At 35.5% G+C, this 12,834-nt stretch overlaps 1 protein-coding gene across 3 annotated transcripts in view; it reads left to right on the top strand.

Moving 5' to 3' along the window:
- TMEM55A (transmembrane protein 55A) overlaps positions 1-6,687 on the top strand; it is a 61,237-nt gene extending 54,550 nt beyond the window's left edge. For 2 of the 3 annotated variants that reach the window (XM_008068488.2, XM_021717781.1), the window contains exons 6-7: positions 4,030-4,120; positions 5,132-6,687. In XM_008068488.2, the coding sequence (XP_008066679.1) occupies positions 4,030-4,120; positions 5,132-5,275 (235 nt within the window). In that variant the 3' untranslated portion in view covers positions 5,276-6,687. The remainder of the gene's footprint in view (positions 1-4,029; positions 4,121-5,131) is intronic. The other variant, XM_008068489.2, reaches the window with a different exon arrangement.
- Positions 6,688-12,834: the final 6,147 nt, after the last annotated feature.

Below are 12,834 nucleotides of genomic sequence, written 5' to 3'. Positions count from 1 at the left end.
ATAGAGAGAGAGGCCTATACTGAAACAGATAAAAACAATAGACCACAGCTACAGATGAACCAACTTTCATACAAAAAAAATAAAACATATAATGATGCTAACATACAAGCTAACCAACCACCTTATTGGTGTGCTGTTCATCTATAGAAAGATATTGTTTACAGAGAGAAGAAAAGAGAAGAAAAGGAAGAGAAAAAAAAGGAACTATACAGTAGGAATAGAATTAAGTCATTAAACTAACAGAATCAATGAAGCACACTCTGAGACTTTTTGTTTAAGTCCAGTGTCCTTTTAGTTCTCATTTCTAGCTTTCTTTTCAAGCTGGTAAATTAGTTTGCAGTTAGGGTCAGTTGTCCCTGGTCTGCTGTGAGGGACAATTTAGATCACCCTCTGTTCACCACTCTGGTCTGTGTCTTCTTCAAGCTTGTTTCTCCCGTTTCGGTGTTGTTACCTTGAATCGCCAGCAGGTGGTGCTATCTCAGCTGCTCGCCTTAGAGTGGGTGGGGTGGGACAGGAAGCGGCAGAGACTGGAGATGGATGCCTGCCTCAGGGCACACAACAGGAGACTCACGGCGGGCAGGATGTCTCGGTCGCAGGAGAGGTGGCAGTGATCCCAGCAGATCTTCCCTGAAGGGGCTTCAAGGACTGAAGTCGTGGATCGCCTCTGGCCTGGGTGATGCGATGTGCTAACGGCGGTGGTGGCGTCTGTGCTGCAGTGGCTGTCCAGTCCTCTGCGATGCCCCAGCGGTGGCAACGGCCGAGCTCCGTATGAAGAGCAGGCTACGATGTTGGGGTCCGCAGCCCCCGTGGCGAGAGCCAGAGACTCACTGCAGTTCTCCTTTGCAGAGGGTTTCACAGACCAGGCTGCCCCGTCGCCATCTTGCCAGACGTCCTCAAGACTATGTTCTTATGTATCAAGACATGAATACAAGAAGTCAAACTTTAGTTTTTAAAAGAAAATATAGAAAAATATTTTTATGATAGAGGTAGGAAATAATTTCCTAGATAAGGTATAAGACATCCTAAGCCTTAAAGGAAAAGATTGATAATTTTTACTGTATTAGGATAGATGTAGACTACATTGATTTCATTAATAAAAACTCTTTCCCAAAAGATGTTTTTAAAAATGAGTTTTAAAAAACAGGCTGTAGGATGATATATGCAATGTATACAGCTGCCTGGAATAGTATCCAGATTATGTAAATATCTGTGAATCAGTAAGCAAAATACAGCCAAGACAAAGGGGCAATAGATATGAACAAGTAATTAATAGAAAAAGAAAACCAATAGTCACCTAACATCTCAAAATATGATCAACTTTGCTAAAAACCAGGGGTATGCATATTAAAACCATAATACGATATCATTCACACTCATGAAATTTTAAAAAATGAGAACAATACCAAGTTGATGAGAATTTGGGTGGAGCAATGGTAGCTCTCATATAGTGTTGGTGGGGTAAAACTTTGAAGTTGAAGATATGTTTGCAATACAACCCAGAAATTCTTTTCCTAGGTATGTTTGAGAAGTGCCTGCGTATATATAAGGAGACACAAAAGGGTATTTATTTGTTGGTTGTTTTTTTTTTGAGTCAGAGTCTCACTCTGTCGCCCAGACTGGAGTGCAGTGGCCGCTCCCGGCCACCGCAGCCTTGACCTGCTGGGCTCCGGCTATCCTTCCGCCTCAGCCTTCCGAGTAGCCAGAATTACAGGCATGCGCTACCACACCTGGCTGATTTTTTATTTATTGTAGAGATGAGGTCTCGCTGCCCAGGCGGGTCTCAAACCCGCAGGCTCAGGCAATCCACTCACCTTAGCCTCCCAAAGGCACGGGATTACAGGCTGAGCCACCGAGCCCGGCCACAAAAGGGTGTTTAAAGCAACATTGTTATACTAGAAAAATATTGAGAAAAAAATTTGAATGTCCATCTACAGGGAGAATGAGAAAACTGTGTTATATTCATATAATATCAGTTGTGAAAATGAATCAACTAGCTATTCACACATCAATATAAAAAGCTCATGTAGAATATAGAGCAAGTAAAAAGGGCAAGTCACAAAAGGATACAGTTTGACACAAACACATATAAAGTTTTAACACACCCAAAACAATACAAAATATTGCATACAGACACCATATATGTATTAAATGTGTAAGAGATTTTATTTTCCATGTGATAGGTGCTTGTTGGTCATTGCCTCATCCCGGCGGTGAGATGGCACTAGAGTTGTGGAGTAGCGGTAGTTATTTCTTTTCTGGGAAGACTTCCCAGTAGTGGCTGTTTAAGTTGAGTGATTAAAATAGGGCAGGGGTTTTCTAGGCAGAATCCACACACTGAAATTAGCGTACTAAAGTGTCTTCCCCTGAGTCACAGAAAAGCTGCTTCAATATTCACTTGGGAGTGGGGAGGACATATAACATCAATAAGGGTGCCTGATCCTAATCCAGGTGAAGTAAGGTCCAATGGGAGGCCCAAACTTCACTTGTATGTAAACCACTTATGTACCCAATCCTAACTTGTACTTCGCTTAGAACTTTTTGACAACTTTAATACATAATTCTGATAAGTTTAGTTGACTTCTAATGCATGGTATATTATAGACTGCTAGAGACAGGTGCACAGGTAGTAATGAGAAACAACAACCATCTGTCAGGTATCATGCAGGAAAAATCACAAAATGGATGCACAAGAATTAAAGCCCGAAATAGCTAGGGCTAAATACAACATTATGTTACTAAAGTACTACATGCCCTTGTAACTCCAGATAGAAAGCGGTACAATACAGTAATCAATGATGGGCCCCAGGTCATCCAGATGTTTATGTTTGGATTCAAGTATTCAGGAAAATTTATGATGTATATTTGCAGTAAATTTAATCTTGTTTTTCAAATTTGGGAATTAAATAATTTTCATGCAACATTAACCGTTTTGGAATAGCACATTTCTAAATCAAGTATTTCTGTGTACTTATTCAACAGATATTCTTTGAGAGGTTACTATGTATTAGACATGATCTTGACACTTGGCCACACAAAGGCGAATTAGATACTTTATTCATTCACTAACACAGTACCTGGCATGTGGTATGTGTTAATAAAAATATGAATGTTTAGACAAGGAAGAAAGTACTAATTTGGGTATTTGCTCTCTGTTACAACTTTTATCATTTTGAAAATTATCACTATTAGAAGTATAGAGAGCTAAATACTGTTGGATCTTGAATTTCAGTTGAGAGACACTGTAGCAACATATGTATTTAAATTAACCTCCTAGAGGCTTTTTGACTGTGTTATTAAAAGACTCCAAAAAGCTTAATGCCTTTAATTTTGTAATCCTAATTTTTAAAAAAACTTTAGAAAATGATGAAAAATAAGCACAATGCTTTCACATGATGCTTTGTTGGCATGTATAATAATGAGTATACTTTAAATGTTCAATGGTAAAGAATCAGTTAATTATGTTATATTCATCTATCAGAATTCCAGCTTGAGAATACTTAATGACAGGAAAGTATTCATGCTATATATTGATAAATTATCAAAAATGGCCAGAGGAAAATATGCCACAATATTAAGCAACTGTTTTATAATGGCAGGGTCATAGGTAATTTTTTTTCCTTTTTCCTTTATTTTCCAAATTTTCTACATTAAATATATACTGTTAAAACTGTAAAAAAAATCAAATGCTGTTTGTAAGATTAGCCCTGATTTTCCATTCTGGAATGCATTTTTTTGGAAATAGACTTTATCTTGGAAGATTATTAGGGACTACAGTGGATTTTGATAAATCTTACCAATGAGCAAGGCATAAACTTTGTTTAAAGCTACAACAGTAAAACAGTAACCACGTATGATTTTGTCACTCATCAAAATGACGTTTTAAAATGCACGTTCTTGTCTCTAAGGTTGAAGCAAAATAAAATAAAAGTATATAAAATAATGTTACTAAAGCTATAAGTAAGAACTCACAACGATGAAATGGAGACTATGTAAATACTTAATGTTCTCTTTGCTGTCATGAATTTGCAGCTCTTCAGTGGGTAGTGCACTTCCACGAAGACGCTGTTGTGCATATATTACCATTGGGATGATATGTATTTTCATTGGAGTTGGATTAACTGTGAGTATTACTTTGTTGTTAGATCCTTTTCTTCTCAGTTTTATTAGTAGTTAATGGCAAGACATAGGACAATCTTTAGTGACCACTAAGACTGTCTCCTTAGCATGCCAGGCCCAGAAGCTTCTGAATAAATTTGGGCAATCGGCCACTCAATCCGTGGATCTGTTTATTAATGGAACTTGCCCATCCAGGTGAAATGGTGTTTTTGTACCCTTCTGAAAGTCCATGCTATTGGGAACTTTGCCATTCATTTAACAGAAGACCATTTGTTTTTATTTAGTGCCAGAACCAATTTTGCTTGACCAATTTTGCTTGGAGATCTGAAAACCATTCTTCTCTATATCCAAGTCAAGCAGAGATTTATTACCAATATGGGGATGGCTTATTCTTTTTTTTTTTTTTTTTTTTTTGAGTTGGACTCTCACTCTGTCGCCCAGACTGGAGTGCAGTGGCCACTCCCGGCCACCGCAGGCTCCACCTGCTGGGCTCCGACGATCCTTCCGCCTCAGCCTTCCAAGCAGCCAAAATTACAGGCGCGCTCTACCATGCCCGGCTGATTTTTTGATTTATTGTAGAGATGAGGTCTGGATGGCTTATTCTTATAGGAAACTGAAGCTAAGCAGTTGGCATGAGAATTATGCCAAAAGAGGAAGAAACAGATCTGTTTTGGCCTTTTACTTTCTGTACTCCTTTGTTCCTCAGTACTACTGGTCCCGTATTATTAGCAATGTCCTATTGTGTCCCATGAAAATAAGAAGTTACATAGATGAATTCCTTTTAGAGATAACTTATTTTCTTGTGCTTTTTACTTCATAAAATTTATAGTTAATATAAGTAGCAGTATTGTCTGTTAGTTACAGTCCACAGATACACCTACTCATGTTTTATGTTTATGTTTGTGGCTTCAGTCTGAGGATATATTTCCTAAAAATCACACTAAGCACAAATTCTCTAAGCAGATATTTTCTTAAAGTTTCTAATCTTTTGTTTTTATATTGCTTTTTGTTTTAGGTTGGCACCCAAGATTTTGCAAGGCGATTTCATGCAACTTATGTTTCTTGGGCAATTGCTTATCTCTTAGGTTTGATCTGCCTTATCCGAGCTTGTTACTGGGGAGCCATAAGAGTCAGTTATCCAGAACACAGTTTTGCATAAGCTTGTTTATGATTCAGTGATGCAGGTAAGAATGTCTAGCAGTTCTTGATAAGCTACTCTGGACATCTTTAGATTATTTATCCTAGTGGATTCTTTTCTGGTTTATGTATAATAGTTTAAAGACTTTGAGGTCTTTTCTGAACAAATGCTCATTGTACTACATTATATGCAAATAGTTTATTTTGCTGCTAGGTTTAAAAAATTGGAATAATTAAGCTGTGTTTTCATGTTCTTTTGCATTTCTTAAAGATATTTTTGGATTTGTTACCAAACATTACATATAATATCACCCTTTCATTATTTTGAAATCAGTTATTTCATTACTTGTTGATTTGTGAGTATTCCCAAGAAGTGTGTATAAATGTTTCTATAATAGTTTCATATTTATACTTACATTTTAATTAAATAGCATATCAAAATTGCTTGCTTAAAACCTAAGCAATATGCATTTGCTTGAACTGCTTACTGTAACTTTAACCTAAGATTATAGTGACCTTATTCAGGAAAAAAAATTTAGCGTACTTTCAAAGACTTGACATTCTTGTCAGAGAAAAAAACATTTCTAGATACCGTATGCCTGTTTTTTGTTGTTTGTAGAAAGATACAATATTTTTGGTAGTAATTTAAAATACAAGAATGAAAATATTTATTTGTCCACAGTTGGAGATGTTAGATAAATGTCTTTTCACAAAGATCATAGGCCTTTCTGTCTTTCATTTTTGTCTTTTTATTTACTAATTATAAAAGATCCGTTTTGGATTTATGGATTTAATGTTTATCCACTGTATGTATTATTTTATGGAGGCTGAAGGAAGTATTTCACATCACATGTTTTGTAACACTTAACCATTTAATCAAAGACATATATACATTGGAGTGTGCTCCTTTTCATTAGATCATGGTAATTTTTTCTTATTGGCATAATTATGTACTGCTTATGTGTGAAGGGAGCCTATGACATTTCACACTAGCTAAAATGTTGAGATTAGGGGTACTCTTACCATTATTCTCAAATGTAATTTATCAGAGAATTGCCCAGATTATTCAAGAAAATAGATCAGAGATAAAGAGCAACAGTTTTCTCAGAATTCTCAGATTTATGGAATCAGCTCTTGCACTGCCTATCTTTGCAGTTTTAAAAAGAAATTGCTTAATTGAGAAGTAATTTTTGAAAGTTTTTAATGTAGTAGAATTAGATAATGAGATGATTTGAGTAAATTAATTGGTGATTTCAGGGATAAGACTAATATTTTAAATTATTATATGTTACTGATTAGTATAAAAATGTACTTATCAAAATTTGGAACAAAATACATGTAAACTTTGAAGAATAAATGACAAATGTATGAATGCAGTAGCTCAAGATTATATGTACCTTGGAAAATACACTAATAAAGATTATTGTTCAAAAATTGCCTTGTTGTATTCCATTAAAAAAATATGTCACCGGCCGAGCTTGGTGGCTCAGCCTATAATCCGGTGCTTTCACTCAAATTGCCTGAGCCTGCGGGTTCGAGACCTGCCTGGTCAACTTGACGAGATCTGATCTCTACAATAAATCAAAAAAATTAACCGGGTGTGGTAGCGCACGCCTGTAATTCCAGCCCCTTGGAAGACTGAGGCAGAAGAATCGCCGGAGCCCAGCAGGTTGAGGCTGCGGTGACCGGGAGCGGCCACTGCATTCTAGTCTGGGCAACTGAGTGAGACTCCAACTCAAAAAAAAAAATGTCATTTTCCAAATTGCCTTGAGATCTTGCTGTAAAATTTTCATGTTTAGAAATATATATGTTTCTTTATATAATATTTGTTTTTCTCATACTATTTTCATGGTTTTAAAATATAGACTTTAAATCCATTTGTAATACGCTTGATGTTATGAAATAATCTTTTTCTAATGGTTAAGTAGCAGTTATAATGGCATCGTGTATTAAATAGTCCATTCTCTCCCCCATTGATTTGAAATCTCCCATTAAATTATATGCTACATGATTATATTCCTTCTGGAGTATAACTCCATGAGAGCAGGAACCCTGGCAGTCTTGTTCACTGCTTTATCCCCACTTAGAACATTTCCTGGTGTATATATGCTCACTATACATGAATGAATATGCACACATGAATAAATGATTAAATGAATTGGTATTTTAAATTCTTATATATGCTTGGGTATGTACTTTATATTCTGTACCAGAATGCATAGGTAAATATTTGCATAATTTTGGGTAAAAAAAAAAAAGCTTCCCAAGTAGAATCTAAAAGCAGAAATTGTATATAAAAGGATTGACAGAATAGATGATTTAAAAAACAAACAAAAACTTCTGTACGAAAAAAATTGTTAGCAAAGACAAACTGGTGACGAGGTTTTCAAAATACAGAAAGACTTTGTAATATGGGAGGGGACTAAAGGCATGAAAAAGCAATTCACAAAAGAAGACATATGATAGGTCATCAATATGATCTTTTTAAAAAAATTTACTAATAAAAAATTGTAAGTTGAAATGATATTTTTCCCTATTATATTAGCAAAAAAAGGGAAAAGAGCAATAATATTCCTATAATGTTGAGGATATGAGAAAACACATATTTATAGCCTCTCACACATCCTTTTTAGCCTAGTAATTCTAAGGATTTATCTTAAAGGTTTTATCACATTTTTGTTTAGAGATTAAAAATAAGAAATAGTCTAAAAAATTCAATAATGTGGGATAGATGAAATATAGTATCATATCTATATGGTATCATAACTATATGATTGGCTGTTATTTCATAGTATGATCATCATACCTATACTATCAAATAACAGGCAGTCATTAAGAATATGATGAATATTATTATCTACTGAATTGGAAATGGCTTACAAATTATGTAATACATAGAGTTTAATCCACTTTTTAGGAAATACAGTTTATGTGTATGTACTGGAAAACCAAGGAAGATTAAACATTAAAATGTTATTAGTGGTTTTTTTGATTGATGAGAGATAAATGATTTTTTATTTTATTTTTGAACTAGATTAATAGTTGGAAAGTAAACTCTTGAGTAGACATCCTTGTTGAATAGATAAGAATGGTATGTGATGATTACATCAATATTTGTTACAGTTACATTTTGATACTTAAAGAGCTTTAGAATAAATTTATAAAAATCCAAACCAGTGAATTTCACTGATAAAACCTCAAGTTTTAAAGTGAACAAATATATATTTAAGCTTAGTGCTATATGAATTACCTAAAATTTTGATTGGTTAAATTAAAATTAGTGAGAATGTATATTGAGTTTTTAGGTTTTGTTTTAAGTAGATCAAGTCTTCCAGTGCCTAGGGAATATAGAAAATGTTGGGAAAACGTTATTTGAAAGAATACACCATAGCCACCAACCAGATAAAAAAGAATGTTTGTTCCTTCATGTCCAAAGTAGCAGAAATTGCCTTAGTTCTTCTCAGAATAGATGGCCCTATGATCAGATATTCTTGAGCAAGTCATTGGTGAGTACATACGTGTCATTTTAGAAAAAAACCATAATGACAAATGTGTCAGGTACAGTGCTAGCCTCACAACACATGCTGTTTAAATAATCATAGAAGCTAGAAAGCAAGACCGGTGTTCTTGTTTCTGTTTTACCAGAGGAAATTGAGATGCTATTCCCATAGATCTGAAAAAGTAGATTCTGCTTAGGATAGAAATCTGCATTCAAAATAGTCACTTTCAGATGCTACTGTTGTAGATTTTTCCTGGATCACACTCTGAGAAACACTGTCGAAAATGTAATCAAATATCTACATTGAAACTTTCTTTGGCATTCATATTTTCACATGTAGAAAAAAACTGTGATTGTATTTGAGTGAATAATGTCATTTTGTTGTTTAGCTTTGTTTAATTTTGGTATGTCTGTATTCATATGTACTCAAATGGCTAACAGTCATTTCCATATTTATGGTCTGCATAAATTTCTATAAAATCTAAATTTTCATTTATTCGATGTATGTTTCTGGTATGCATATACATATATAAGTAATAAGGAAGAAATAAGCCCTAGTTTTATTTAGTCACTCTACAATATGTTAACATTTAATCTCCATGTCAGTTATGAATCTTCCATTGAAGAAGCTAAGAAAGGTTAAATAAAAGTCATTCAACTTATATGTGATGAAGCCAGCTGGAATCAGACAGTCTGACCCCAAAATGTATCTGCTTTCCACTCCATGAGATTTTATTGTTTCACTTTGTAGCAAACAACTTTTGATTTTTTTTTGCCCCCTGCTGTTCATTGTCTGTATTTCATCTGTGGAAAGAAAATTAATAGAATATATTTCCCCAAAATATTCATTTTAAAAGAATAGAATATTCTAGTTTAAATTCTTTAAAGAATTTGATATTATATCCAACTACATTAATTTTAGAGTATTTTATTAGCAAAATATTACATGTATTTATTTTATTTTTCATAATTAACATAAAATCATAGGAAGACTGAGTAGAAACATATTTTTTTAGATTAGAAAATATAGTTTATTTAGAAAGTATATTAGAGAGAGAGAGAGAGAAAGAGGTTATTCACCTCTCCAAGGTAGGGGAGGGGACCAAAGCTTAATAAAACATGACCTAGCCATAGCTCATTAAGCAGGTGGCCACACCATAGCTTAGCAAGGCAGTCATGGCAATGGCCTGGCAATGGCGCAGTAGAAATACTTTTTGTTAAATATGAGGAATTGGCATGCAATGAGCTTTATTTTTTTAATGGTCCAACATTTTTATTCTCATGAAATTTCATTTTGCTCCACGGGAGGTGAATGGAAAACAATATTTTAAATCAATCTATAGAGTCACAAAACCCACAGATGTAGAAAATAATGGTTTGTGTTGATCTACAACAAATCTAGAGCAGGCAGTAGGCTACACAGAGAAAAATCCCAGATGATTATAGGCAGTCACTTCCCAACATGCCTCTGACCCACTCCTCCCTGATGATGAAGAATTGAAGCTTATTAAAGCATGGGAACAAATCACCAATGATCTTGTACAATAGCCAATTCACACTGTCTCAAGATGTGAGATGTAATATACGCAGTTGTACTCACACATATATTTAGTTCCCAACTTACAGATGGGTTTTCTTATTAAAGTCTGTTTATAAATAAGTTGTTTATAACTCAAAACATGTTCTCAGAAATTTTCCACCTGAAAATATTTACTCAGTGTCCAAAGCTGAGCCCTCAAGCAGCTCCCAGTCTTGTAGTCAGATTCTGAAGCCAACTTCAGAAACTTTGAAAAGCAAAACTACAGCACCCATTGCACAGAAGACAGGAATGCAGAGTGAGTCCAGAACCCCAGCCCTCAGGCTCAGCGTGGGACCCTACTCAACAGAGATCCTCCACTGTACATAGGTGCTAACCAGATCTGTTTACTCTTACTCCTGAGCTTACAGCTGGCCTATGTTTCCCATCCTCTTTTGCAGTTTGATGTGGCCATGAAATTTGCTATTGTCAACAAATGTTCATGGAAGTGATGGACATCATGTGCAGCCCTGACCTGTAATAACCTCCTCTAGGAATTCCTATACTCTCTTTTTCTGTCCATTGGTTGGAAGAGAAAGTCCCCCAGTCCCCAGGGGTTGGCCAAGCAAAGGCTTCTAACTCACTGAGTTGAAGGTTGCCTGGTATATGCCCGTGTGGATTGCTGGGTGCACAAAAATACATTTCAATTGTGTGAAGAAGTTAGGTGACTTATTCAAGGACACACAGCCAATAAAGAGCTTTAAATAATATAAGTTTATTTCATTTTTCTTGTAATAGTGATATTAAATTGTTATATATCACAGAATGCTAATAAAAATTTGTAAAGACAAGTTTTTAATTCATATTAGTTATACATATAAATACTATACTCTTTATATTTTGTTGAATGTGCATGTGTTTGACTTAAGGTGGAATACTACACGAAAAGCAGGTAAAAGTAGTCTATTGATTTTTTTTTTTAGAGACTGCCCATAGAGTAAGATATCAGTTAAAGTTAAAGATTTAAGAAATGGGTACAGTTTATAATTTGGCAGGTAAGAGTCTTTGATCTAACATAGTCTTTTCAGTTTTGTAACTAAAAGTTATTTAAAGTGACTTATTAAATAGGAAGAGAGCACACCCATTGCCCTGATCAAAGTTTTTGTTGTTGTTGCTGTTTATTTGTTTGTTTGTTTTGAGTTAGAGTCTCACTCCCTTGCCCAGGCTGGAGTGCAGTGTCACGCTCCTGGCCACTGCAGACTCAACATGCTGCACTCCGGCGATCCTTCCACCTCAGTCTTCCAAGTAGCCAGAACTACAGGCATGCACTACCACACCTGGCTAATATTTGATTTATTGTATAGATGAGATCTCGCCGAGTTGCCCCGGAGGGTCGTGAACCCACGGGCTCAGGCAATCCACTCGCCTCGGCTTCCCAAAGTGCTGGGATTACAGGCTGAGCCACCAAGCCCAGCCTGATCAGTTTTTGAATGCCCTAAGTGGCCTATTCATATGTGTCAGTACTAATGGCAAGATATAGAGCTACAGAAAAGGACCCAGTATTCCAATAAAATTTCTGGAAAAAACCTTGTCACAGTATCTGTTATTTCCACATCAGATATACCTTTGGCTTAAGATATTGGGAATTTGAATAATCTTGGAGGAAATGCATTAAATTTTTATTGGTTATAGACTTGGCAAGAGTTTGGGAGCCATGTGGAGAATTCCTTCCTTATAAGATTCCATATTTTGTCCTCTGGTCTCCTCCTACATACCCATCTCACTTCTTCATAACCTCCTTTCTACCTACCGTCTGCTATCCACCATCTGGTATCTCCTTTTACACCCTCATAGTCAATGCAGTATTCAGTACCTGATTTTCATTCTTATCATATGCCACTGATTTAAATGGCAATATAAATAGCCTAATACTGCAGTCTGGACAGTTCCTTGAGTCTGTCAAGTCTAATGACCTATGTATTAATTTCACTTCTGCTCTACAACTCTGTAGCTGCATACTGGTTGGTCATACATAGAACTACCATCCCATCTCTGAATTCCTTCACTCAGTTATCCCATTCTCTAAAAACATACCTCTTTTATCTTTGTAAAATTCTCACTCTGTACTGCTGTTCCTGAATATTGGTTTCTTGAAGATTTCAGGTTTATTATTCTTTCAATTTATCATCCCCTCCTTTATCAATGAATCCTACAACCACACAGATTAATGCCACTACAAATTCCTGATCTTCAACTTCAACTGGCTCCTCGGTAATGTTAATCTCTCTTCAATTCTCTCTGCAAATTCCCCCACAAATGCTATTTCAAATCTTCAAATCTTCCTATTGCCATCCATAGCAGACCTCTTCCACCTATACTGGATGATCTCTTTATTTTACTTATTCTTGCTTTTGTCCCTTCCCTCCATCTGCCATCTAGATCTTATTCTCTTGTGTCTCATCTGGGAAATCACAATCTTTTTATTGTTTCCTATATTCCTCTGGGAGAGCAAGTCAATAACTGGCATCATTATTTCCACTTCTCATTCTTACACTCTCTAAACTCT

Source organism: Carlito syrichta, unplaced genomic scaffold (assembly GCF_000164805.1).
Source record: "Carlito syrichta isolate Samal-C Ts95f unplaced genomic scaffold, Tarsius_syrichta-2.0.1 Scaffold311050, whole genome shotgun sequence".
Taxonomy (NCBI): Eukaryota; Metazoa; Chordata; class Mammalia; order Primates; family Tarsiidae; genus Carlito; species Carlito syrichta.
Note: the sequence above shows the minus strand (reverse complement) of the source record. Positions and strands in the feature narration are given on the sequence as shown.